We start from the raw sequence: 27,115 nt of genomic DNA, 5'->3' as shown, positions 1-27,115 counted from the left end.
CTATTCTATTCTATTCTATTCTATTCTATTCTATTCTACATTCCATATTCTATTCTATTCTATTCTATTCTATTCTATTCTATTCTATTCTATTCTATTCTATTCTATTCTATTCTATTCTATTCCTCCATTCCATTATTCTATTCTATTCTATTCTATTCTATTCTATTCTATTCTATTCTATTCTATTCTATTCTACATTCCATATTCTATTCTATTCTATTCTATTCTATTCTATTCTATTCTATTCTATTCTATTCTATTCTATTCTATTCTACATTCCATATTCTATTCTATTCTATTCTATTCTATTCTATTCTATTCTATTCTATTCTATTCTATTCTATTCTACATTCCATATTCTATTCTATTCTATTATTCTATTCTATTCTATTCTATTCTATTCTATTCTATTCTATTCTATTCTATTCTATTCTATTCTATATTCCATATTCTATTCTATTCTATTCTATTCTATTCTATTCTATTCTATTCTATTCTATTCTATTCTACATTCCATATTCTATTCTATTCTATTCTATTCTATTCTATTCTATTCTATTCTATTCTATTCTATTCTATTCTATTCTATTCTATTCTATTCTACATTCCATATTCTATTCTATTCTATTCTATTCTATTCTATTCTATTCTATTCTATTCTATTCTATTCTATTCTATTCTATTCTACATTCCATATTCTATTCTATTCTATTCTATTCTATTCTATTCTATTCTATTCTATTCTATTCTATTCTATTCTATTCTATTCTATTCTATTCTATTCTATTCTACATTCCATATTCTATTCTATTCTATTCTATTCTATTCTATTCTATTCTATTCTATTCTATTCTATTCTATTCTATTCTATTCTATTCCTCCATTCCATTATTCTATTCTATTCTATTCTATTCTATTCTATTCTATTCTATTCTATTCTATTATATTCTATTCTATTCTATTCTATTCTATTCTATTCTATTCTATTCTATTCTATTCTATTCTATTCTATTCTATTCTACATTCCATATTCTATTCTATTCTATTCTATTCTATTCTATTCTACATTCCATATTCTATTCTATTCTATTCTATTCTATTCTATTCTATTCTATTCTATTCTATTCTATTCTATTCTATTCTATTCTATTCTATTCTATTCTATTCTATTCTATTCTACATTCCATATTCTATTCTATTGTATTATTCTATTCTATTCTATTCTATTCTATTCTATTCTATTCTATTCTATTCTATTCTATTCTATTCTATTCTATTCCTCCATTCCATTATTCTATTCTATTCTATTCTATTCTATTCTATTCTATTCTATTCTATTCTATTCTATTCTATTTTATTCTATTCTATTCTATTCTATTCTATTCTATTCTATTCTATTCTATTCTATTCTATTCTATTCTATTCTATTCTATTCTATTCCTCCATTCCATTATTCTATTCTATTCTATTCTATTCTATTCTATTCTATTCTATTCTATTCTATTCTATTCTATTCTATTCTATTCTATTCTATTCTATATTCCATATTCTATTCTATTCTATTCTATTCTATTCTATTCTATTCTATTCTATTCTACATTCCATATTCTATTCTATTCTATTCTATTCTATTCTATTCTATTCTATTCTATTCTATTCCTCCATTCCATTATTCTATTCTATTCTATTCTATTCTATTCTATTCTATTCTATTCTATTCTATTCTATTCTATTCTATTCTACATTCCATATTCTATTCTATTCTATTCTATTCTATTCTATTCTATTCTATTCTATTCTATTCTATTCTATTCTATTCTATTCTATTCTACATTCCATATTCTATTCTATTCTATTCTATTCTATTCTATTCTATTCTATTCTATTCTATTCTATTCTATTCTATTCTATTCTATTCTATTCTACATTCCATATTCTATTCTATTCTATTCTATTCTATTCTATTCTATTCTATTCTATTCTATTCTATTCTATTCTATTCTATTCTATTCTATTCTATTCTATTCTATTCCTCCATTCCATTATTCTATTCTATTCTATTCTATTCTATTCTATTCTATTCTATTCTATTCTATTCTACATTCCATATTCTATTCTATTCTATTCTATTCTATTCTATTCTATTCTATTCTATTCTACATTCCATATTCTATTCTATTCTATTATTCTATTCTATTCTATTCTATTCTATTCTATTCTATTCTATTCTATTCTATTCTATTCTACATTCCATATTCTATTCTATTATTCTATTCTATTCTATTCTATTCTGTTCCGTTCCATAGTCTATTCTATTCTATTCTATTCTATTCTATTCTATTCTATTCTATTCTATTCTATTCTATTCTATTCTATTCTATTCTATTCTATTCTATTCTACATTCCATATTCTATTCTATTCTATTCTATTCTATTCTATTCTATTCTATTCTATTCTATTCTATTCTATTCTATTCTATTCTATTCATTATTATTTCTATTCTGTTCCGTTCCATATTCTATTCTGTTCTGTTCTATTCTATTTATTATTTCTATTCTATTCTGTTCCGTTCCATATTCTATTCTATTCTATTCTATTCTATTCTATTCTATTCTATTCTATTCTATTCTATTCTATTCTATTCTATTCTATTCTATTCTATTCTATTCTATTCTACATTCCATATTCTATTCTATTCTATTCTATTCTATTCTATTCTATTCTATTATTCTATTCTATTCTATTCTATTCTATTCTATTCATTATTATTTCTATTCTGTTCCGTTCCATATTCTATTCTGTTCTGTTCTATTCTATTTATTATTTCTATTCTATTCTGTTCCGTTCCATAGTCTATTCTATTCTATTCTATTCTATTCTATTCTATTCTATTCTATTCTATTCTATTCTATTCTATTCTATTCCTCCATTCCATTATTCTATTCTATTCTATTCTATTCTGTTCTGTTCTATTCTATTTATTATTTCTATTCTATTCTGTTCCGTTCCATAGTCTATTCTATTCTATTCTATTCTATTCTACATTCCATATTCTATTCTATTCTATTCTATTCTATTCTATTCTATTCTATTCTATTCTATTCTATTCTATTCTATTCTATTCTATTCTATTCTATTCTATTCTATTCTATTCTATTCTATTCTATTCTATTCTATTCTATTCATTATTATTTCTATTCTGTTCCGTTCCATATTCTATTCTGTTCTGTTCTATTCTATTTATTATTTCTATTCTATTCTGTTCCGTTCCATATTCAATTCTATTCTATTCTATTCTATTCTATTCTATTCTATTCTATTCTATTCTATTCTATTCTATTCTATTCTACATTCCATATTCTATTCTATTCTATTATTCTATTCTATTCTATTCTATTCTATTCTATTCTATTCTATTCTATTCTATTCTATTCTATTCTATTCTATTCTATTCTATTCTATTCTATTCTACATTCCATATTCTATTCTATTCTATTATTCTATTCTATTCTATTCTATTCTGTTCCGTTCCATAGTCTATTCTATTCTATTCTATTCTATTCTATTCTATTCTATTCTATTCTATTCTATTCTATTCTACATTCCATATTCTATTCTATTCTATTCTATTCTATTCTATTCTATTCTATTCTATTCTATTCTATTCTATTCTATTCTATTCATTATTATTTCTATTCTGTTCCGTTCCATATTCTATTCTGTTCTGTTCTATTCTATTTATTATTTCTATTCTATTCTGTTCCGTTCCATATTCTATTCTATTCTATTCTATTCTATTCTATTCTATTCTATTATTATTCTATTCTATTCTATTCTATTCTATTCTATTCTATTCTATTCTATTCTATTCTATTCTATTCTATTCTATTCTACATTCCATATTCTATTCTATTCTATTCTATTCTATTCTATTCTATTCTATTCTATTCTATTCTATTCTATTCTATTCTATTCTATTCTATTCTACATTCCATATTCTATTCTATTCTATTCTATTCTATTCTATTCTATTCTATTCTATTCTATTCTATTCTATTCTATTCTATTCTATTCTACATTCCATATTCTATTCTATTCTATTCTATTCTATTCTATTCTATTCTATTCTATTCTATTCTATTCTATTCTATTCTATTCTATTCTATTCTATTCTATTCTATTCTATTCCTCCATTCCATTATTCTATTCTATTCTATTCTATTCTATTCTATTCTATTCTATTCTATTCTATTCTATTCTATTCTATTCTATTCTATTCTACATTCCATATTCTATTCTATTCTATTCTATTCTATTCTATTCTATTCTATTCTATTCTATTCTATTCTATTCTATTCTATTCTACATTCCATATTCTATTCTATTCTATTCTATTCTATTCTATTCTATTCTATTCTATTCTATTCTATTCTATTCTATTCTATTCTATTCTATTCTATTCTATTCTACATTCCATATTCTATTCTATTCTATTCTATTCTATTCTATTCTATTCTATTCTATTCTATTCTATTCTATTCTATTCTATTCTATTCCTCCATTCCATTATTCTATTCTATTCTATTCTATTCTATTCTATTCTATTCTATTCTATTCTATTCTATTCTATTCTATTCTACATTCCATATTCTATTCTATTCTATTCTATTCTATTCTATTCTATTCTATTCTATTCTATTCTATTCTATTCTATTCTATTCTATTCTATTCTATTCTACATTCCATATTCTATTCTATTCTATTATTCTATTCTATTCTATTCTATTCTATTCTATTCTATTCTATTCTATTCTATTCTATTCTATTCTATTCTATTCTATTCTATTCTATTATTCTATTCTATTCTATTCTATTCTGTTCCGTTCCATAGTCTATTCTATTCTATTCTATTCTATTCTATTCTATTCTATTCTATTCTATTCTATTCTATTCTATTTTATTCTATTCTACATTCCATATTCTATTCTATTCTATTCTATTCTATTCTATTCTATTCTATTCTATTCTATTCTATTCTATTCTATTCTATTCTATTCTATTCATTATTATTTCTATTCTGTTCCGTTCCATATTCTATTCTGTTCTGTTCTATTCTATTTATTATTTCTATTCTATTCTGTTCCGTTCCATATTCTATTCTATTCTATTCTATTCTATTCTATTCTATTCTATTCTATTCTATTCTATTCTATTCTATTATTATTCTATTCTATTCTATTCTATTCTATTCTATTCTATTCTATTCTATTCTATTCTATTCTATTCTACATTCCATATTCTATTCTATTCTATTCTATTCTATTCTATTCTATTCTATTCTATTCTATTCTATTCTATTCTATTCTATTCTACATTCCATATTCTATTCTATTCTATTCTATTCTATTCTATTCTATTCTATTCTATTCTATTCTATTCTATTCTATTCTATTCTACATTCCATATTCTATTCTATTCTATTCTATTCTATTCTATTCTATTCTATTCTATTCTATTCTATTCTATTCTATTCTACATTCCATATTCTATTCTATTATTCTATTCTATTCTATTCTATTCTATTCTATTCTATTCTATTCTACATTCCATATTCTATTCTATTCTATTCTATTATTCTATTCTATTCTATTCTATTCTGTTCCGTTCCATAGTCTATTCTATTCTATTCTATTCTATTCTATTCTATTCTATTCTATTCTATTCTATTCTATTCTATTCTATTCTATTCTATTCTATTCCTCTATTCCATTATTCTATTCTATTCTATTCTATTCTATTCTATTCTATTCTATTCTATTCTATTCTATTCTATTCTATTCTATTCTATTCTATTCTATTCTATTCCTCCATTCCATTATTCTATTCTATTCTATTCTATTCTATTCTATTCTATTCTATTCTATTCTATTCTATTCTATTCTATTCTAATTATTATTTCTATTCTGTTCCGTTCCATATTCTATTCTGTTCTGTTCTATTCTATTTATTATTTCTATTCTATTCTGTTCCGTTCCATATTCTATTCTATTCTATTCTATTCTATTCTATTCTATTCTATTCTATTCTATTCTATTCTATTCTATTCTATTCTATTCTATTCTATTCTATTCTATTCTATTCTATTATTATTCTATTCTATTCTATTCTATTCTATTCTATTCTATTCTATTCTATTCTATTCACCTCCAATATCCCTCACAACTCTGTTACTCTGTTCTATTAAAAATTTTTTGGAGCAGGTGTGTTTTGTGTTGTGCCCTCCTTTGCTTGGATCTTTCCTAATTTGGAAAGCCCGTTGACACCCTCATATGACATCTTATGGATTTGTTAACTGGTTCATTAATTGTTGGTAGCTCAGCTTTATAGTCACCTCTTCAGCCTCTTATGCACAGAACTGTTCTGCACCAATTCTGCCCTCCTTGACTTTGTTTTAAAAATAGATCGTTTTAAATCATTTTAAAATGTGCTACCAATAAGAGCAGAACAGACTGTTTCCGCAGAAGCCGGATTCTCAACAATTGGAAGAGTCTCAACCGAGGGAGGATCTCCCTGATGGATTGGGGGAAAAGAGTGTTTCTCAACTTTTTGTTTCTCAACTCCCAGAATCCCCCTGGTGGTTCACGTCCACACATCTTAGAAGTGGCCAGAGTTGAGAAATACTCAAGATATCTTCCAACCTTACATTCCACTGTTTTAATTTATCAAAATTAAATGCCCAGAAAGTATGTCGGGGGCATTCTTAGCAAATAAAAGGGACAGATTGGTTCACAAGGGCACTGAGGAGCTTTGGCCTTTGGAAATTCACTTTTGCCAGCTACTGTAAAAGGAGGCATCCGTTTTTATCAAATAATCATTGGTAGTTGCTCCTTTTCAGATCGGGGACCCAGCTGGCGAGGTGACAGCATGCAGAAACGTTGAACAGCTGCGATCCGCGTTGGGCTTGGAGGAGAGCAGCGACGGGGCCAGTGCCCCGGTTTGTGCACGATATGAAATCCAAGGTAAGTGTGTTTTTCCAGGATCTTTTCATTTTGTCCTTCCAATTTGTTCTCTGCCTTTCTCTCGGTCCGGTGAAGAGCTGAGGAAACTTATAGGTGGACTGGCTGTTCAGCGCCATGTAGGAAGAGTTTATTCTGCCCTCCTGTAGCCTCTTTGGACTGGACTGGACTGGACTGGAATTGAAAATGTGGACAGTGGAGTAGAATGGAGTGGAGTGGAATGGAATTGAAAATGTGGAGAGAGGAGTGGAGTGGAATGGAATGGAATTGAAAATGTGGAGAGAGGAGTGGAGTGGAATGGAATGGAATTGAAAATGTGGAGAGTGGAGTGAAGTGGAATGAAATTGAGAATGTGGAGAGTGGAGTGGAGTAGAGTGGAGTGGAGTGGAGTGGAGTGAAGTGGAGTGGAGTGGAGTGAAGTGGAGTGGAGTGGAGTAGAGGAGTGGAGTGGAGTGGAGTGGAGTAGAATGGAATTGAAAATGTGGAGAGTGAAGTGGAGTGGAATGGAATTGAAAATGTGGAGACTGGAGTGGAGTGAAGTAGAGGAGTGGAGTGGAGTAGAGGAGTGGAATGGAATTGAAAATGTGGAGAGTGGAGTAGAGTAGAGTAGGAAGGGACCTTGGATGTCTTCTAGTCCAGCCACCTGCTCAAGGAGAACCTATACCATTTCAGATAAGTGACTGTCCACCCTCCATCCTTCTAACCATCCAGCCTCTTTTTTCCTGAATCTCTTGAACATTAAATCCTGATCTCTCTCTGTAATTACAGGAGAAAGTTGTCAGGAACATGAGTGCAGCTTAATCAAGTGTGGCTGTTGTTCTTGGGAAGCTTTCATAGGGCCATAATAGCCTCAGAGCATCATTCTCAAGGTCAAATGCACCCAACTGCGGAGGACCAAATGAACTTAAAAGAAAGTTTAGCCTGGAGAGTAAAACATATGAAGAACGGCTGCGGGACTTGGGTTTGGCTAGTCTAAAGAAAAGAAGCAATGGGGGGGGGGGACATGATAGCAGTGTTCCAGTATTTGAGGGGCTGCCACAAAGACAAGGGGATCAACCTATTCTCCAAAGCACCAGAGGGCAGGACGAGAAACGATGGATGGAAACTGACCAAAGAGAGAAGCAACCTGGAATTAAGGAGAAACTTCCTGACGGGGAAGACAATTAACCAGTGGAACTGCTTGCCACCAGAAATCGTAGGCGCTACATCCCTGGAGGTTTTTAAGCAGACACTGGATAGTCACTTGTCTGAAATGACATAGGTTCTCCTACTTGAGCAGGGGGCTGGACTAGAAGGCCTCCAAGGTCCCTTCCAGCTTCTATTCTAAAGTGTGTATCTGTGTTTGTATGGAGTAAAACAGGCACCTGACTGAGTGAAGTCAGGATAACACCATTTCCCCCCCCCCCAACTCTTTCAAAAACGAAAAATAGCAGAAAAGAGACTTTTCCTCCGGAAGATTCATTTGTACCCCCTGGTAGGACTCTGAAATGGAGCCACTTTATCTGTGTTGCCACCCGAGTCCCCGCTCTCAACTGGCTCTGAACTGGTTCTACGAGAAGGCTTTATCTGGCTTGTTTGCACACCTCCAAGGTGACCGAAGCCAGCAAATTGTGTGCCGTGGAGAGCACACACTCCTTCGGACCCTGAATGCCTTTCTTCTTCTCTAACTCCTTTTTTTTTTTTTGGCTTTTGACTAAAACCATATCCCTGTTTCTCTCGCTGTTCAGCTCTTGATGGGGAAGGAAATTTAATGTAAGTAAGCTTTTTGCCCTGCCCTTTCTCTCGACAAGTGAATGTTGCTAAAAAGAAAAGGTGTGAGTGTGTGTGTGTGTGTGTGTGCATTCTGCATCCTCCTTTATAAAATGCTGTTAGCCAAAAGCTGGCCAAACTTTTTTGGGGTGTGTGTGTGTGTCTTTGTGTGTGTGTGTGTGTGTGATGGATCCCCTTTCTCCTGTGGTTCAGCCAAAAGAGTGTTTCTTTCCTCAAATCCTGTGCCTGCTCTGTACTCTAAGCTGCCACTGTAATTGGAATAAGGTTGGCACTGCTGTTTGGCTGCTGAAGCCACCCAACAGAAGTGTAGCAGCAAATCCTAGGCAGGTTGAAAAGCTCTCTGGAGGCCATTTAGTCCACCCCCTCTTGGTTGGGGTAAGAAATGAGAGCCAGTTTGGTCTAATGGTTAAAGCACCAGGCTAGAAAGCAAACCTTTGTGAGTTCTTCCCCATATCAAAATAACTTATGTCCGGTCAGAACTTGAAAATAACATTTAACGTAGCACAGTATTTAAACAAAATGATCCGGTTAAGATCTGCATATGTGGGACTGATTGGGGTAGATTGCAAGGGCGACTCCGAAATATAACGTTATCATATTTTATCTATATCTTAAATTTGTATTTTATTGCGATTTCATCTTAAATTGTATTTCATTTTAATTCCATTTTAAATTGTATTTTATCAAATTCCATTTTGGATTGCTTTTATCAAGTTTTGGTGATGGTTTGTTGCTGGAACTTTGCACTTGGATATGGCCCAAGGGCTAATCAATAAAATTGTTGTTGTTGTGAGTTCTAGTCCTGTCTCAGCCATGAAAGCCAGGATTATTGTTGCGGAGAAAATTTGGGGGGAAACTGTCCAAACAGGAGAGCCTATGCCATCTCCAACAACATACTGTCTAGTCTCTCCTGGAAAATCTCCAGTGATGGTGCGCCCACAACATCTGGTGGCAAGCTGTTCCACTGATTAATTGTCCTCACTGTCTCCTTAATTCCAGGATGCTTCTCTCCTTGATCAGTTTCCAACCGTTGTTTCTTGTCTTGCCTTCTGGTGCTTTGCAGAATAAGTTGACCCCCTCTTCTTTGTGGCAGCCCCTCAAATACTGGAATGCTGCTATCATGTCACCCCTAGTCCTTCTTCCTTTCTTTAGACTGGCCAAACCCAAGTCCTGCAGCTGTTCTTCGTGTGTTTTAGTCTCCAGGCCTTGGATCATCTTAGCTGCTCTTCTCTCCACTTTTCCTAAAGTCTCAACATCTTTTTTTTTTGTGATATGGTGACCAAAATTGGCTGCAGTATTCCAGGTGTGGCCTTACCAGGGTTTTTATAAAGCGGTACTAATAGTTGGTGTGATCTCGATTCTATACCTCTGTTTATACAACCCAGGGTTGTATTAGCTTTTTTGGCTGCTGTTGCACACGGCTGGCTCATATTCAAGTGATCGTCCACTAGGACTCCACGGTCGCTCTCACAGTTACTGTTTTTGAGCCAGGTCTTGCCCGATCTGTATTTGTGTCTTTGGTTTTATAGCCTTTCATATTATATTTTCCCCTCAATTCTCAGTTGTTGTTGCTTTTTGTTTTTTTTTCTATTTGTTTTAATTGCTTGTAAGCCTCCGGGACGTGTCTATGAGACAGGTGACTAGGTCAATCTGAATAATAAAATGGTTAAATGTAATAGGTAAAGGTAAAGGTTCCCCCGCACATGCGCGCTAGTCGTTTCCGACTCTAGGGGCCGGGGCTCATCTCCGTTTCAAAGCCGAAGAGCCAGCGCTTGTCCGAGGACGTCTCCGTGGTCATGTGGCCGGCATGACTAGATGCCAAAAGCGCACGGAATGCCGTTACCTTCCCACCATAGTGGTCCCTATTTTTCTACTTGCATTTTTTACGTGCTTTCGAACTGCTAGGTTGGCAGAAGCTGGGACGAGTAACAGGCGCTCACTCTGTTACGCGGCACTCGGGATTCGACCCGCCAAACTGCCGACCTTCTGATCCACAAGCTCAGCGTCCTAACCCACTGAGCCACCGCATCCCCTTAAATGTAATATTAAGCTATAAATAAATACTCTGGATGGCCATCCTCTTGTCTAGGCTTTCTTTAGGGACTCTGCAGTGCTGCTGCTTTATCTTAGCCTGTCCGAGGACGTCTCCGTGGTCATGTGGCCGGCATGACTAGATGCCAAAGGCGCACGGAACGCTGTTACCTTCCCACCGTAGTGGTCCCTATTTTTCTACTTGCATTTTTTACATGCTTTCGAACTGCTAGGTTGGCAGAAGCTGGGACGAGTAACAGGCGCTCACTCTGTTACGCGGCACTCGGGATTCGACCCGCCAAACTGCCGACCTTCTGATCGACAAGCTCAGCGTCCTAACCCACTGAGCCACCGCATCCCCTTAAATGTAATATTAAGCTATAAATAAATACTCTGGATGGCCATCCTCTCGTCTAGGCTTTCTTTATGGACTCTGCAGTGCTGCTGCTTTATCTTAGCCTGTCCTTGAGAAGTGTACACATAAATGGCACTGGGTGGAAAATAGACTCCTTTGCTCAGTCTTGTTCCCCCTCCGTGTCCACAGGATTGGTGGGAGATGCCTTAACCCCAAGCAAAAAGCTAAAGATCAAGGTCCTTTCCCTGCCCAGTTGTGTCCGACTCTAGGGCCCAGTGCTCACCTCCATGTCTTCGCCGAGGGAGCCAGCGTTGTCCGAAGACATTTTCTGTGGTCATGTGGCCAGCATAGCTATATGCCAAAGGCACACGGAGTGCTGTTACCTTCCCACAAAAGTGGTACCTACCTTGTTTCCCCAAAAGTAAGGCCTACACCAACAGTAAGCCCTAGCTTGATTTTGGGGGGTGGGCCTAACATAAGCCCTATCCCAAAAATAAGTCTGAGTTTTGGGGCGAGGCACACACCTAAAAATCAAGCTGGGGTGGGGGTGTGAAGCTGCTCCACCTGCCCCACACCTGGTTACCTGGCAGCCAGACCGCTCCTCTCCGGCCCGCTTCTTCTTTTGAGGCCTCTTCTGTAGCCAGGTCTGCATTTCTCAGTCACAGGCCTTTCTGAAAGGCCTCTGCAGCCAAGAACCAAGCTATGGATTCAGTCTGTACCTTGGTTCTGCAAGTCCTCAGCAGCCGAGCACTCGAACTTGAATCCATAGTTTGGTACTCAGCTGCTTAGGCCTTCTGGAAAGGCCTGATTGCAAAATACAGGCCCGAGTGCAGCTGCAGAACTTCGGCCCCAGAAGAAGTGGACCAGCTGGGTGGGGCTGTCGGTGCTGGAAGTGATATAAGACCTTCCCCTGAAAATAAGATCTGATGCCTCTTTTGGAGGCAAAACTCAAAATAAATACCCGGTCTTATTTTCAGGGAAACACGGTATTAATTTACTCGCATTTACAAGCTTTTGGGCTGCTAGCTGGGCAGGAGCTAAAATAAGGAACGAGAGTTCATCAAGCATTGAGGGAGAAAATGGCAACATCCCTGTGCTTAAATGAGCCTGAACAAACTCAAATGAGCAATGTGTATTTTAGGATGGCAGCTTGCAGAAGATGTCTTTTCTTGTTTTCTCAACTCCGAGTCTGCTTTAGCAGCCACTTTCAGCCCTCTTCTCTTGGCCTGACCTTCTGGGTGCCAATCTCGGGGGAGGCAGTTGACTGGGAGACCGCATTTCTGTAAAGAATTTAGCTGTGGGCTTCTTCTGACAGCAAGACAAGCTTCTCTTCTCCCCCTCCTCCTTGCTGAAGGGCGCACTTAATTACGGTTGTTTAGCTTCTCCAAGAGACTGTGGGACATAATTGCCGCTTGGCTTACAATTGGCTGGGATTGGTTGCCTCATCTCTGTGTTTAATCTTTCACTTATTTCGAGAATCATCTCTGGCTTGGGAAGAAGTTCAGAAGTGTGCAGAAAATAGGAGAAAGGTGGGGGCGTCTTCCTTCGGTGTGAAAGGAAGTTGGGGGGGGGGAACTGATGGACCTTGTCCCTACAAGATGAGTTGTGCAATTTCAGATGCAGACACATCTAGAGGGGTCAGACATAGGACACTTCCCATAAGTTTGGAGATCTGGGTGAAGAAAGGTAAAGCAGAATATTTTTGTATCCCAGCTCTTAGCACCTGCTTTACATAAAGGTGGTGGTGGTGGGCAAGCAATTATAGGACCAAATAAGATGGTTTCCAGATAATGGTATGTAAAAATTTACCTTGCCATTTTTTGCAAAATTCATTGCCTTGTGAAAGAGGCTTCTTATTTGTCTAGCTTGAGATCTTTCTCTCCTTCTCTTTCTTTCTTTCTTTCTTTCTTTCTTTCTTTCTTTCTTTCTTTCTTTTTTCCATCTTTCTTTCTTTCTTTCTTTCTTTCTTTCTTTCTTTCCAAACACACACAAACACGCACACACATGCACACACACACACACACACAGGTTGTCTTCCCTCCCTCATTTTCTTTCTTTCTTTCTTTCTTTCTTTCTTTCTTTCTTTCTTTCTTTCTTTCTTTCTTTCTTTCTTTCTTTCTTTCTTTCTTTTTTCCATCTTTCTTTCTTTCTTTCTTTCTTTCTTTCTTTCTTTCTTTCTTTCCAAACACACACAAACACGCACACACATGCACACACACACACACACACAGGTTGTCTTCCCTCCCTCATTTTCTTTCTTTCTTTCTTTCTTTCTTTCTTTCTTTCTTTCTTTCTTTCTTTCTTTCTTTCTTTCTTTCTTTCTTTCTTTCCAAACACACACACACACACAGAGGTTGTCTTCCCTCCCTCCTCATTTTCTTTCTCTTTCTTTCTTTCTTTCTTTCTTTCTTTCTTTCTTTCTTTCTTTCTTTCTTTCTTTCTCTCTCTCTCTCTCTCTCTCTCTCTCTCTCTCTCTCTCTCTCTCTCTCTCTCTCTCTCTCTCTCTCTCTTTCTTTCTTTCTCTACCTCTCCGTCCCCTTTGAAAAAAGGATAGCAGCCATCTCTGCTGGGTGGTATCACTAATTTTCCTACCCTCTGCAAAGGCTTCACATTAGATTTCTTGGACTAATTGATTAAAATTTAATTTATAAATGAGTTGGACTAGTTCAGGGTTTCTCAAAAGTGACTTTAAGTCAAACACTTGGCCGCAGCGTTTCTTAAACTTGGCAATGTAGGCTGGCTGGGAAGTTCTGGAATTGAAGTCCGTGCACCTTAAAGTTGCTAAGTTTGAGAAATCTCTCTGGAGTCCTTATCGGTTCTCAAATTCTAGAGAGAGGAAACAGATGCAAAAAAAAAGCATTCTGATGGTTAAGTAATTTAATAAAGTGATTTTTTAAAAAAAATCTTTACATTTGAATTGTTTTTACTTTGCAAAAAACCCTTTTTAAAATAAAACACATTTTTTTTAAAAAAAGTAAATAATTGCATTATCACTTTCAGCATTGTTATTTCAGGGGCTTCAGCAGGGTTAAACAAGCCACAATGCAGATAACTCACTTTGCTGCGTGCAAACCATGATGGCCTGCATCGTGGTTTTAAGGTGATACTCTGGTTCACTGCAGATGGGGACTGCAGCCAAGAAATTAAAAGACGCTTGCTCCTGGGGAGGAAAGCCATGGCAAATCTAGACAGCACACTAAAAAGCAGAGACATCACCCTGTCAACAAAAGTGCGTATAGTCAAGGCTATGGTCTTCCCAGTTGCAATGTATGGCAGTGAAAGTTGGACCATAAGAAAGGCTGAGCGCCAAAGAATTGAGGCCTTTGAACTCTGGTGCTGGAGAAGACTCCTGCGAGTCCCTTGGACTGCAAGGCGATCAAACCGGTCAGTCCTAGAGGAGATCAACCCTGACTGCTCTTTGGAAGGCCAGATCCTGAAGCTGAAACTCAAATCCTTTGGCCACCTAATGAGAAGGAAGGACTCACTGGAGAAGAGCCTCATGCTGGGAAAGATTGAGGGCAAGAGAAGAAGGGGATGACAGAGAATGAGGTGGCTGGATGGAGTCACTGAAGCAGGAGGCATGAGCTTAAATGGACTTTAGAAGATGGTAGAGGACAGGAAGGCCTGGAGGAACGTTGTCCATGGGGTCGCGATGGGTCGGACATGACTTCGCAGCTAACAACAACAACTGGTTCACCACCTTATGGCAAAGGCAGCGATTTGGATTTGCACCAGCACAATTTCCACAATCCTTTTCTGTTATGTTGCGTAAATGCAGCCAGTCCTACGCCTGCGTCTTGGGCAACTGAAGGTCAACCTCATTTTTTGTGGGGGGGGGGGAAGGTCTTTATTGCTCTTTGGGAGAAGCTGCATTCCTGAATTGGAATTAATGGGTGGGAGAAGAAAAGTGGAGGCAGCTGGCAGGCGGGGGAACTTTTGTGTCAGGAATGAAAGGCTGGTGGCTTGGAGCCAGTGAGAATTGCCACAGGTCTCTTCTAAGGGTCCCATCTATGCTTCCTACTCAGACAGAATTTAAATGAATGATGAATAATAAAAGCATTTCTCTCCCCTCTTTTTTTCCCCCTCAACAGTAAGAATGCTGGAGGGTGGCGGGGTTAACCTAAAGTTTGGGGAAATAAATCTGAGGGCCTCTTCTTCTTTTAGATCTCTTCTGTGGATGCTTTGGATCGAGTGGGATCCATTCTAGGGCTGCCTTGATCCACCTGCCATCAGGTGGATCGCTGTGCAACTCGCCCATTTTCCATTTCAATTCTTTTACTCTTTTAATGCTATCCTTTACTTTCATTGGTTCTCTAATCCAGAGGTCCCCAACCTTTTGGGCACCAGGGACCAGTTCCATGGAGAGAGGTTTTTCCGCGGACTGGAAGGTGCGTGGTTTTGTGTGTGTTGCCTGCATCTCGTGGATGGGGCTTTGGTTGTTTGTGCGGACCGGTTGCTGGCATGCCACAGCTTGGTACCGGTCCAGAGACCGGGGGTTGGGGACCCCTGCTCTAATCCATTCGTGGATAATAATAATAATAATAATAATAATAATAATAATAATAATAATAATAATAATAATAATAATAATAATAATATGATGATGATGATGATGATGATGATGATGATGATGAAAGCGAAGATACAAAAATCTACTGACAATCCAAATTGCCCACTTTGCAATGACAACATTGAAACTGTTTCACATTTAATATATGTGAGTGCAGCAAAATTGCGCAAACTGATTACAAAGCTAGACATGACCAAGTTGCTAAACTAATCCACTGGGCGTTGTGTAAAAAATATGACTTGCCTGTGTCCGAAAAGTCGTGGGAACATAGGGTGGAAAAAGTTGTCGAGAATGAGAGGGTGAAGATCTTGTGGGACTTCCGAATACAGACCGATCGCCATTTGGGTCACAACACGCCAGATATTGCAGTCATAGAGAACCGAAGTGTACAGTTGATTGATATCGCTGTACCAGGAGATGCCAGAGTCGAAGAAAAAGAACTGGAAAAAATTACGAAATACCGCGACCTGGCCATTGAAACTGTGCGATTATGGATGAAACGCGTAACAGGGATACCCATTGTCATTGGGGCACTGGGAATGATGTCCAAAAACTTTGCAAAACATATCAAGAAATTGCAGCTTCCCGCAATAACTCCAGCAAAGCTACAAAAAACTGCGCTACTCGGAACATCTTACATTTTAAGGAGATATCTGGTTGATACCTAGGATGCTGGCAGCAACCCGTGTCAACCATTAGTGCCAGTCAATTTGAGTGTTCAGTTGACTGAGTTTCATGTTTTATGAATAAAAGTTTTAATAATAATAATAATAATAATAATAATAATAATAATAATAATAATAATGATGATGATGATGATGATGATGATGATGATGCTGATGGAAGGGACCTTGGAGGTCATCTAGTTCAACCCCCTGCTCAGGCAGGAAAGCCTATACCACTTCAGACAAATGGCTGTCCACTCTCTTCTTAAAAACTTCCAGTGTTGGAGCATTCACTGCTTCTGGAGGCAGGTTGTTCCACTGGTTAATTGTTCTAACTGTCAGGAAGTTTCTCCTTAGTTCTAGGTTGCTTCTCTCCTTGGTTAGTTTCCATCCGTTGCTTCTTGTTCTGCCTTCAGGTGCTTTAGAGAATAGCTTGACTCCCTCTTCTTTGGGGCAGCCCCTGAGATATTGGAACATGGCTATCATGTCACCCCTCGCCCTTCTCTTCATTAAACTAGACATACCCAATTCGAGCAACTGTCCCTTATATGTTTTAGCCTCCAGTCCCCTGATCATCTTTGCTGCTCTTCTTTGTACTCTTTCTAGAGCAGGGAGGGGGCACGCGTGCCTGGCTGAGGAATTCTGGGACTTGAAGTCCACAAGTCATAAAAGGGCCAAGTTTGAAGACCCCTGTTCTAGAGTCTCAACTCTAGATCTTTCTGGCTTCTCTTGTGATGTTGTATCTTTCCATGGCTCTTTGTGCCCCTCCTAGCTTTTGTATTGATTGTGAAGTTTGTGTCCATGTTTCACTGGCATATAAGCCATTAAGACCGGGTTCAAGCAACATGGCGGACCAAAAGCAGCCAAACCATATTCATCATCGTTATCACCATTTTAGCCATTCTCTTGTCTACTTCAGGATGGCTTCTTCCGCCTTTTCCCAACCTGTACGGTCTTGAGCTTTCTTTTGCCAATTGGGCAGCAATACTTGCTGACTTTGTTGCTCCATCTTGTTTTAGGTCCCTTTCGTGGACGCTCTTGATGGCATGGGATCCATTCCAGGAGACCCTTGAGCCCTCAGTTCTTCTTGCTACATGGCCAGCCCATTTTCCTTTTCAATCCTTTTACTCTCCTGATGGCGTCCTATACTTTCATTGGTTCTCTAATCCATGTGTAGGTCGTTCTATCTTGTCTTGGAAACAAGGAGAAATTTCCTGAGAGTGAGAACAATCGGCCGACGGAACAGGAGTTGCCTTCGGGAGTTGTGGGAGCTTCATCACTGGAGGCTCTCAAGAAGAGACTGGACTGCCATCTGTTAGGAATGGTGTAGGGTCTCCTGCTTGAAGACCGGGTTGGACTGGATGACCTCCAAGGTCCCTTCCAACTCCGTTATTCTCTTCTAACTTTCCATGGCTTGTTGCGCCATTTGTAGCTTTTGTATCAATTGTGGGGTTGGTGTTCATGTTTCATATGTGGCATATGTTAGAGCAGGTAGGACACACTGATCAAAAACTTTTCAGGCATAGCGGGAGGCTATTCTTGAAAATTACACTTAGCTTGCCAGATGCCTCCAAACCACAAGGAACATACCGTTCGTTCCGTTTCCTTTTTTCTATCGCTTTCCATTGAGATCCGTTGGCCAAGATATATGTAGTGGTCTACTGCGGTACCTCTGGTTCATCTCCAGATATATATATATATACATATACATATACATATACATGTATATGTATATGTATATGTATATGTGTATGTGTATGTGTATGTGTATGTGTATGTATGTATGTATGTATATATATATATGTATACATATATACATATATACATATGTGTGTATATATATATATATATATATATATATATATATATATATATATATATATATATGTATATATATGTATATAGAGGGACGCGGTGGCTCAGTGGGTTAGGACGCTGAGCTTGTTGATCAGAAGGTCGGCAGTTTGGTGAGTCGAATCCCGAGTGCCGCGTAGCAGAGTGAGCGCCTGTTACTCGTCCTAGCTTCTGCCAACCTAGCAGTTCGAAAGCATGTAAAAATGCAAGTAGAAAAATAGGGACCACTACGTTGGGAAGGTAACAGCGTTCCGTGCGCCTTTGGCGTCTAGTCATGCAGGCCACATGACCACGGAGTTGTCCTCGGACAAGCGCTGGCTCTTCAGCTTTGAAACGGAGATGAGCACTGGCCCCTAGAGTCGGAAATGACTAGCATGCATGTGCGGGGGAACCTTTACCTTTACCTTTATATGTATATATGTTAAATGTTTGTTAAGCATTCAGAATACACTTGCTTAGTCCCAGACACGGGACAAATCTTATTTCCTGTTTCAGCCTAGCCCAAGGCCATCTACAGGCAGTAGCCACAGCAGCGGCAGCTCATATTTGTGTAATTCTTTTTTTTTTGGCTTGCTAACAAAGAATAAAGGGAGACCAATATGATCATTTCAAACATATTCTTTGTTAGCAAGCCAAAAAAAATTATAAATATAATATAATATAATAATAATATAGGCTGAGGACTAATTTATTTTAATTGGGGTTTTATTTATACAGGGATAAATTTAATCTTTTTTAAATTTGGTTTTTAACTTTTGTATTTTTGGTTTTTAATTACCCTGTAAACCGCCCTGAGTCCCTCGGGAAAGGGCGGTATATAAATGTCATAAAATAAAATAAATAAATAATATAATATAATATAATTAATATAATAATATAATATAATATAATATAATACAATATAATATAATATAATATAATATAATAATATAATATAATATAATATAATATAATATAATATAATATAATATAATATAATAAATAATATAATATAATATAATAATATAATAATATAATATAATATAATATAATATAATATAATATAATATAATATAATATAATAATATAATATAATATAATATAATATAATATAATATAATATAATATAATATAATAATATAATATAATAATATAATATAATATAATATAATATAATATAATATAATATAATTAATTCTTTCTTTGGTGACTTTATTAATTGTAAGAAAATAGGTTGTTCAAATATGTGTGTGTGTGTGCGTGTGTGCGTGTGTGTGTATTTGCAGGATTAGGGTTTGAAAACTGCAAACACTCCCAAACGGCTTTGCCATTTCTAAAAATAGGGATGAATCGCCCCAGTGTCTGCTCCTCTGGCCCAGAACGTTACAACGCCCTAGATTACACACTTTGACAAACCTTAAAAGATAGAGGAAGCGTTTAGAAATGCCCCTAAGGATTCCCGCCTCCCCCCCCTTTTTTTTTTTTTAAAAAAAAAATAACTTCTTTGCGGTGCCAGTTGGTAAACACGGCAGTAACGAACATGGGAGGGTGACAGAACACCGAAGGAGGAGAAATGTTCTAAAGTTGCCGGGGTTTTTTTCCGCCTAAGCTACAGAACGCTGTGTTGTCAGAGGCTGCTGATTTGACGAGGTGGAGAAGGAGGGATAAAATTAATTTTTAATTGAATTTGGGCAGATAGCAGAAGGGAGAAAAGAGAGTGGAGGTAGGCAGTAGCAGCAGCCGTTTGAAATGCACCCAGAGCCGGCTAGAAAGTGTTGAAGAAACACAGTTTTTCTGCTTCAGGTGAGCTGGTGTCCTGTTACCTTTGATGGAAAGGTAAGCGGAACGTTGCTTCTGCTTGCGGAGAAACAAGGCATAGTTCAGGTTTTTCTTAATCTGGCCTGGGGAGGCCAAGAGTTTTGGAGATGAGATTTGGCTTGAAGGCTCTGCCTGGATCCTTCTCGTGGCCTTGAAAAAGCATCTCCCGGGGATAGCCTCAGTTTCCCCTTTGTAAAATGATGGGATTGCTACGGCTGGCAAGATGTCTTAACTGGTTGGGGACAAGAGCAGGAGAAGTATTTATTTATTTATTTATTTTAATTCCATTTATATCCCGCCCTTCTCCGAAGACTCAGGGCGGCTTACAAGCTTAGCAGTAGCCTTCATTCTACGTATATGCCTGCTTATTAGGGCTTTCACACACACCCCAAGCGGCATTATTACAAAGTCAGCTTAATTGCCCCCAACAATCTGGGTCCTCATTTTACCTACCTCGGAAGGATGGAAGGCTGAGTCAACCTTGAGCCTGGTGGGACTCGAACCTGCACTAATGGCAGGCAGCTGGTGTTACTTAAGGAGGCATTAGCCCACTGCTCCACCAAGGCTCTATCTTGGGGGGTTGGGTTTTAATCTGCTTGGGTAGCTTGGGGGTTGGGTTTTAATCTGCTTTTTAAGTTTAAAACCTTTCCAATCCCCCCCCCCCACACACACTTTACTCTCCCTCCTAAAACGGTTACATCGTCATTTCAGAGAGCGTTGGCAAAGGGTCGTCTAAGCTCAGAGGTCCCCAACCTTTTGGGTGCCAAGGACCGGTTCCGTGGAGAGAGGTTTTTCCATGGACTGGAGGGCACATGGTTTTGTGTGCTGCCTGCATTCCGTGGATGGGGCTTTGCTTGTTTGTGCGAACCGGTTGCTTGCATGCCACAGCCTGGTACCAGTCCACAGACCGGGGTTTGGGGATCCGCTGGTCTAGCTGTCTTTCTAAAACAGGACTCTTCAAACTTGGTCCTTTTATGACTTGTGGACATCAACTCCCAGAATGCATTGTTTCTCATCCTGCCCTCTGGTGCTTTGGATAATAATGTGACCCCCCCCCCTTTGTGGCAGCCCCTCAGATACTGGAACACTGCTATCCTGTCTTCCCTATTTCTTCTTTTCTTTAGACTAGCCAAACCCACCTGGTCTTGATTCTATGCCTCTGTTTATACAACCCAGGATTGTATTAGGTTTTTTGGCTGCTGCTGCACACGGCTGGCTCATGGTTAAGTGATCGTCCACTAGGACTCCAAGGTCCCTCTTACAGTTACTGTTTTTGAGCCAGGTCTCACCCAAGATGATCAGGGTTTGGAGATATGAAGTCAGAGAAGGCAAACTCAGTCTGTTACCTTGGATTAGTCCCCATCATTCCTCATGCAATCTCTCAGATTTATCATCGGGATTCATCTGGAGATGAAGAACCCATCTTTGGGACCCTGGGATTTCAGGCGGAGCGAAGAGTTGCATTCCCCGTGGTTGTGTGATCAAAATTCAGATGCTTGGCAACTGACTCATACTTATGTCGGTTGCAGTGTCTGGGATCAAGTGATCACCTTTTGTGACCCTCTGACAAACAAAATCAATGGGGAAGCCTGAGTCACTTAACTGCTATGTTATTAACTTAATCTCTGCACTGATTCACTTAACAACTGTGGCAAACAAGGTCATAAAATGAGGCAAAACTCACTTAACAAACATCTCACTTAGCAACAGAAATTTGGGGGGCCCATTGTTGTAAGTCGAGGACTATCTGCATTATAAAACAGAGCAAAAAATAACCATGGGGCAAGAATGTTGAGTGTAAGGGGGCGGGGGTGTGTGTGAAAAGGCTGATGGGAGGAATGAGTGGCAGGTTGGCCCCAGTTGGTAGGGATTAAAGATTAGGGGATGGCATGGAGAGGTTTTTAAGAGACTGGACAGCCACCGGTCTCCTGCCTGAGCAAGGGGTTGGACTAGAAGACCTCCAAGGTCCCATCCAGCTCTGCCCCAATTGAAAAAGTGCCATTGCATCAAGACCTACAGGGCTTGCTTGGTGAAAGAGATGGTTATTCAAACACAGGGGTGTCAAACTCGCAATGTCATGTGACGTGTCGCGACGTATCCTGACTTTTTTTTTGGCCATTGCCCGCAATGGGGTGGGCGCAGTTTCTCTATGATGTGTCCAGCCCACGGGTTGGCAGTTTGACGCCCCTTTTTTTAACAGAATCCAGTTTGGCAGACGGGCCTGGGGGTCTTGTGTTATTAAGAAGGATTTTGGCAGAAAAAAGGTGCCGTTGCCAGTAATAATAAGCGGGTTTGTTTGTGGAGTTGCCTTGCTTGGCACCGGTGAATGAAGCTGCCCTTAATCTGAAAAGGAAATGGGCAGTTTCTTGGCACCGGTTGCAGTTTGCCTGGCGTGCAGTGCCAGGCAGCCACCTTCACCCCTCGGAGAATCCGTTGACACGCCAGCGGCCTGCAGTCTAAAACCAGCTTTACGAAATGAATCGCTTTGGCCTGCTAGTCCCAGCATTAAAAAAAAAAAATTAACGTGGCTTTTTCTTCCATAATGGAATTACAAAGCAGCTGAGAATAAACTTAGGAAAATTCTCAGAGCTCAGCAGCAGAAACTATGAGCCTCAGTTTATGACAGCAGAAGATTTTCATTTCTTGTACCGTAGCAAGAGTTGTCTCAAGGTTTTCTGTTGAAAAGGAGACGGGAAGGATTCTTTTTGAGGAGGAAGAAGAAAAAGACGTTTCACTTCCCATTCAGGAAGTTTCGTCAGTTGTACTGGTGGGGGGGTGGGTGATGATGATGATGGTAATAGAGTTGGAAGGGACCTTGGAGGTCTTCTAGTCCAACCCCCTGCTCAGGGAGGAAACCCTGCCTATACCATTACAGACAAATGGCTGTCCAGTCTCTTTTTAAAAACTTCCAGAGTTGGAACGTTCACAGCTTCTGGAGGCAGGTGGTTCCACTGGTTAATTGTTCTCACTGTCAGGAAGTTTCTCCTTAGTTCTAGGTTGCTTCTCTCTTTGGTCAGTTTCCATCCATTGCTTCTTGTCCTTGTTGTGATTCAGGGTCAGCCTGTGGGTTCGGCATTTGGGTCGGACGACTCAGAGGAGGAGGAGGGGGGTGTTGGAGAGGTTGCTGAGGGGTTTGGAGAGCTTGCTGATGAGAGCCCTCAGCCAGGCCCCTCCCACCTGGTCACGACGCAGACCCAGCTGTGTGAGCCTGACAGCGTGGATGAAGATGACCCACAGCTGGCCCTGTTCAAGGATGCCCAATGCAGGAGGCAGTCAATCAGGAGTAAACAGAGGAAGGCAATGGGGCACCTCGGAAGGAGGCAGAGAGAAGCCACGCCCTGAACTGTATAAAAGGGGAATGCGTGGGAGGGCTGGTTTGCTGAAGGCAACCGTTTGAATAGTTCCTGTTTCATGGTTCGTGTTTGCTCTCTTTGCTCTGTTTATGTTTTTATGTTAATAAATTTGGCAGGCTTAGTTCCAGCCTCTTGCCTTCTTGTAAAAGGGGTTGTCCCTGCCTTATCTGCAGGACTGGTAGCAGGCTGGTACAGAACAGTCCTGCCTTCAGGCGCTTTGGAGAATAGCTTGACTCCCTCTTTTTGGGGGCAACCCCTGAGAGATTGGAACGCTGCTATCCTGTCACCCCTGGTCCTTCTGTTCATTAAACGAGCAACCGTTCTTTATATGTTTTAGCCTCCGGGCCCCTGATGCTCTTTGTTGCTCTTCTGTGCACTCTTTTCCAGAGTCTCAACATCTTTTTTACATCGTGGTGACCAAAACTGGACGCAGGATTCCAAGTGTGGCCTTACCAAGGCATCGTAAAGTGGTATTAACACTTCACGTGACCTTGATTTTATCCCTCTGTATAATAAAAGGATAGGTTCTGATAGGGTGGTGGTGGGGGGGGGAATGGAAGGATTTTGTGTCTTTGCAGTCATCTGGTCATTAGTACTCTCTCTGAGAGCTGTTGAGGCTATTTGGAGTTTCCACCTGAACCAGAAACAGAATCCTTTCATTCCCCCTGCCCCAACCCCCCACCCCATCCTTTCAGCACCTGTCCTTCCATCCCCCTCAACCATATAATCTCAACTGCCAGTACCTGTCCTTTCATCTCTCCCATCATCAGTGTAACTGATGAAGCATCCTGGATGGGAAGCGAAACCTCTTCTTCTTCCTCAAAAATATCAGTCCGGTGAATTGCCCATTGCATTCACAAAACTGTTGTGCGTATTTGTGAGGCAGATATTTTTGCATTGGGGATCTAGGACAGGGGTAGGCAACCTTGGCTCTTTTATGCCTCGTGGACTTCAACTCCCAGAATTCCTGAGCCAGCCATGCTGAGGGGAAATGGAGAGTATCCAAGCTGAGCCATGCTGGCTCAGGAATTCTGGGAGTTGAAGTCCACGAGTCATAAAAGAGCCAAGGTTACTCCTGATCTAGGAGAAGCCCTAGAAACAGATTACAGTTTTACCCCCTAATATTGTGGTTCCCTATAATCCCTTACTGAGAGAGGGATAATTGTCTCTGGCTGTTGTAAAAGCTTAATTCCTAGCAATCATGTTCTATAAATATTTTCCTAAATTTTTTTCCAGCACAGGCAGCATTTATGACTTGGCCTGTTTCTATTTACCTCCAAGCCAAATGGACTTTTCTTCCTGTCTACAGGGCATTGAAGTCATCTTGTCTTGTAAAAAAAAATCCCGAAATTTGTGGTTTATTTGCATGATTGATTTTTTAAAAATAGGTACGATATTTTTATTTGCAATCATTCTGGAATAAGAGAACCACGAGCTTGAGCCTCTTCTTGGCGATATCCTTTTTGATGTTTGAAAGGGATAATTATATCCCTCCCTCAGTTTGCTCTCCTTTAATCACTTTTCATAAGACTTAAATGTCCATTTTCCTGACTAACCACCATGCTCTTGATTGATCCTTCTCATTTTTTCTGCCTCCTTCTCCGAACGTGGCCATATTAACAATTTTAACCATGGTGGGACCGTATGCAGAATCATATACAGCAAATTACTTCCTGTATTTTGGAAGCTAAACTTCAGATTTAGAAATAGAACACAGAATATAGTTAGTCCTCAATAATATGAGTCAGTTGCTGAGGATCTGAATTTTGATCATGTGACCATGGGGATGCCGCAAATGCTTGTAAGTGTGAAATACGGTCATAAGTCACTTTTTTCATTCCCGTTATAACTTTGAACAGTCACTAAATTAATGGTTATGTGATCACCATCTATAACTTTCCCAGATGGCTTCTGACAGCCAGTGGAGAAAGCCAGATTCACTTAACAACTGGAGCAAAAATTCCATTCCATTCCATTCCATTCTATTCTATTCTATTCTATTCTGTTCTGTTCTGTTCTGTTCCATTTCATATTCTAATTCTAATTCTAATTCTAATTGTTACTCTTATTCTATTCTATTCTATTCTATTCTATTCTATTCTGTTCTGTTCCGTTCCGTTCCGTTCCGTTCCGTTCTGTTCTGTTCTGTTCTATTCCATTCCATATTCTAATTCTAATTCTAATTCTAATTCTAATTCTAATTGTTACTCTTACTCTATTCTATTCCATTCCATTCCATTCCATTCCATTCTATTCTATTCTATTCTGTTCTGTTCTGTTCTGTTCTATTCCATATTCTAATTCTAATTCTAATTCTAATTCTAATTCTTACTCCTATTCTATTCTATTCTATTCTATTTTTCTATTCTATTCTATTCCATTCCATATTTTCTATTCTATTCTATTATTCTATTCTATTCTATTCTATTCTATTCTATTCTATTCTATTCTATTCTATTCTATTCTATTCCATTCCATTCCATTCCATTCCATTCCATTCCATTCCATTCCATATTTTCCATTCTATTCTATTCTATTCTATTCTATTCTATTCTATTCTATTCTATTCTATTCTATTCTATTCTATTCTATTCTATTCTTCTATTCTATTCTATTCTATTCTATTCTATTCTATTCTATTCTATTCTATTCTATTCTATTCTATTCTATTCTATTCCATTCCATTCCATTCCACTCCACTCCACTCCACTCCACTCCACTCCACTCCACTCCACTCCACAAAATGTTGGGCTTAATTGTGGCTGAGTCGACGACGACTTTTATTCCTGGTTTGCAGTTTCGTTTGTCTTGAAATTCTCGCCAATGGCTGCCTTTTTTTTTCCAGGAGCCAAACCAAAGTGGGTCCAATCAAACAGCATGAACAGCCTTGAGCTCCTGAGGTTCCCGTCTGAAAAGGTAAATGGCAATCAAGGTTGGCAGTGAAAACAGCACCATTCCTGTTGTTCTAATACAACCCGCCCAATCCCGAGTGCCTTCAGGCCTGGCCTTTGCTGAGTATTCTGGGAATTTAAAAACGTCCTCCAGATAGACCTCTTCACTTCCCAGAATTCTCCAATAATGACAATTTCTGAGATTCTGGGAATCAAAAGATATGCTCCAGATAGGTGGAATTCCATTCCCAGAATTCCCCACAGCACATTTTAGTGCCCACATTTTGGAGAAGGCAGTCCTAAAAGCTGAGGCACCAATTCAAAGCAAGCTGTAAGAGTAATGGTGGCTAGGAATTGAGCAAGAGGAGTGAATGGCCGCAGACAGTGGTTTGTTGTTGCTTACTTTGTAAGATATCCTTTGGTGAAGGTTGAGGCCTTTGAACTCCGGTGCTGGAGAAGACTCCTGCGAGTCCCTTGGACTGCAAGGCAATCAAACCGGTCAGTCCAAGAGGAGATGAACCCTGACTGCTCTTTAGAAGGCCAGATCCTGAAGTTGAAACTCAAATACTCTGGCCACCTAATGAGAAGGAAGGACTCACTGGAGAAGAGCCTCATGCTGGGAAAGGTTGAGGGCAAGAGAAGAAGGGGACGACAGAGAATGAGGTGGCTGGATGGAGTCACTGAAGCAGGAGGTGTGAGCTTAAATGGACTCCAGAAGATGGTAGAGGACAGGAAGGCCTGGAGGAACGTTGTCCATTAGGTTGCGATGGGTCGAACAAGACTTCGCAACTAACAACAACAGTCAAGGC

At 38.6% G+C, this 27,115-nt stretch overlaps 1 protein-coding gene across 1 annotated transcript in view; it reads left to right on the top strand.

The window, feature by feature from the left end:
• The window catches only part of GPSM1 (G protein signaling modulator 1), a 107,326-nt gene that overhangs the window by 38,671 nt on the left and 41,540 nt on the right, over window positions 1-27,115 (top strand). Inside the window, exons 9-10 of the mRNA XM_081339617.1 lie at window positions 6,900-7,023; window positions 26,261-26,331. Of these exons, the coding sequence (XP_081195743.1) occupies window positions 6,900-7,023; window positions 26,261-26,331 (195 nt within the window). The remainder of the gene's footprint in view (window positions 1-6,899; window positions 7,024-26,260; window positions 26,332-27,115) is intronic.

The sequence above is a fragment of the Vipera berus genome, assembly GCF_964194415.1.
Source record: "Vipera berus genome assembly, chromosome: 15".
Taxonomy (NCBI): domain Eukaryota; kingdom Metazoa; phylum Chordata; class Lepidosauria; order Squamata; family Viperidae; genus Vipera; species Vipera berus.
Note: the sequence above shows the minus strand (reverse complement) of the source record. Positions and strands in the feature narration are given on the sequence as shown.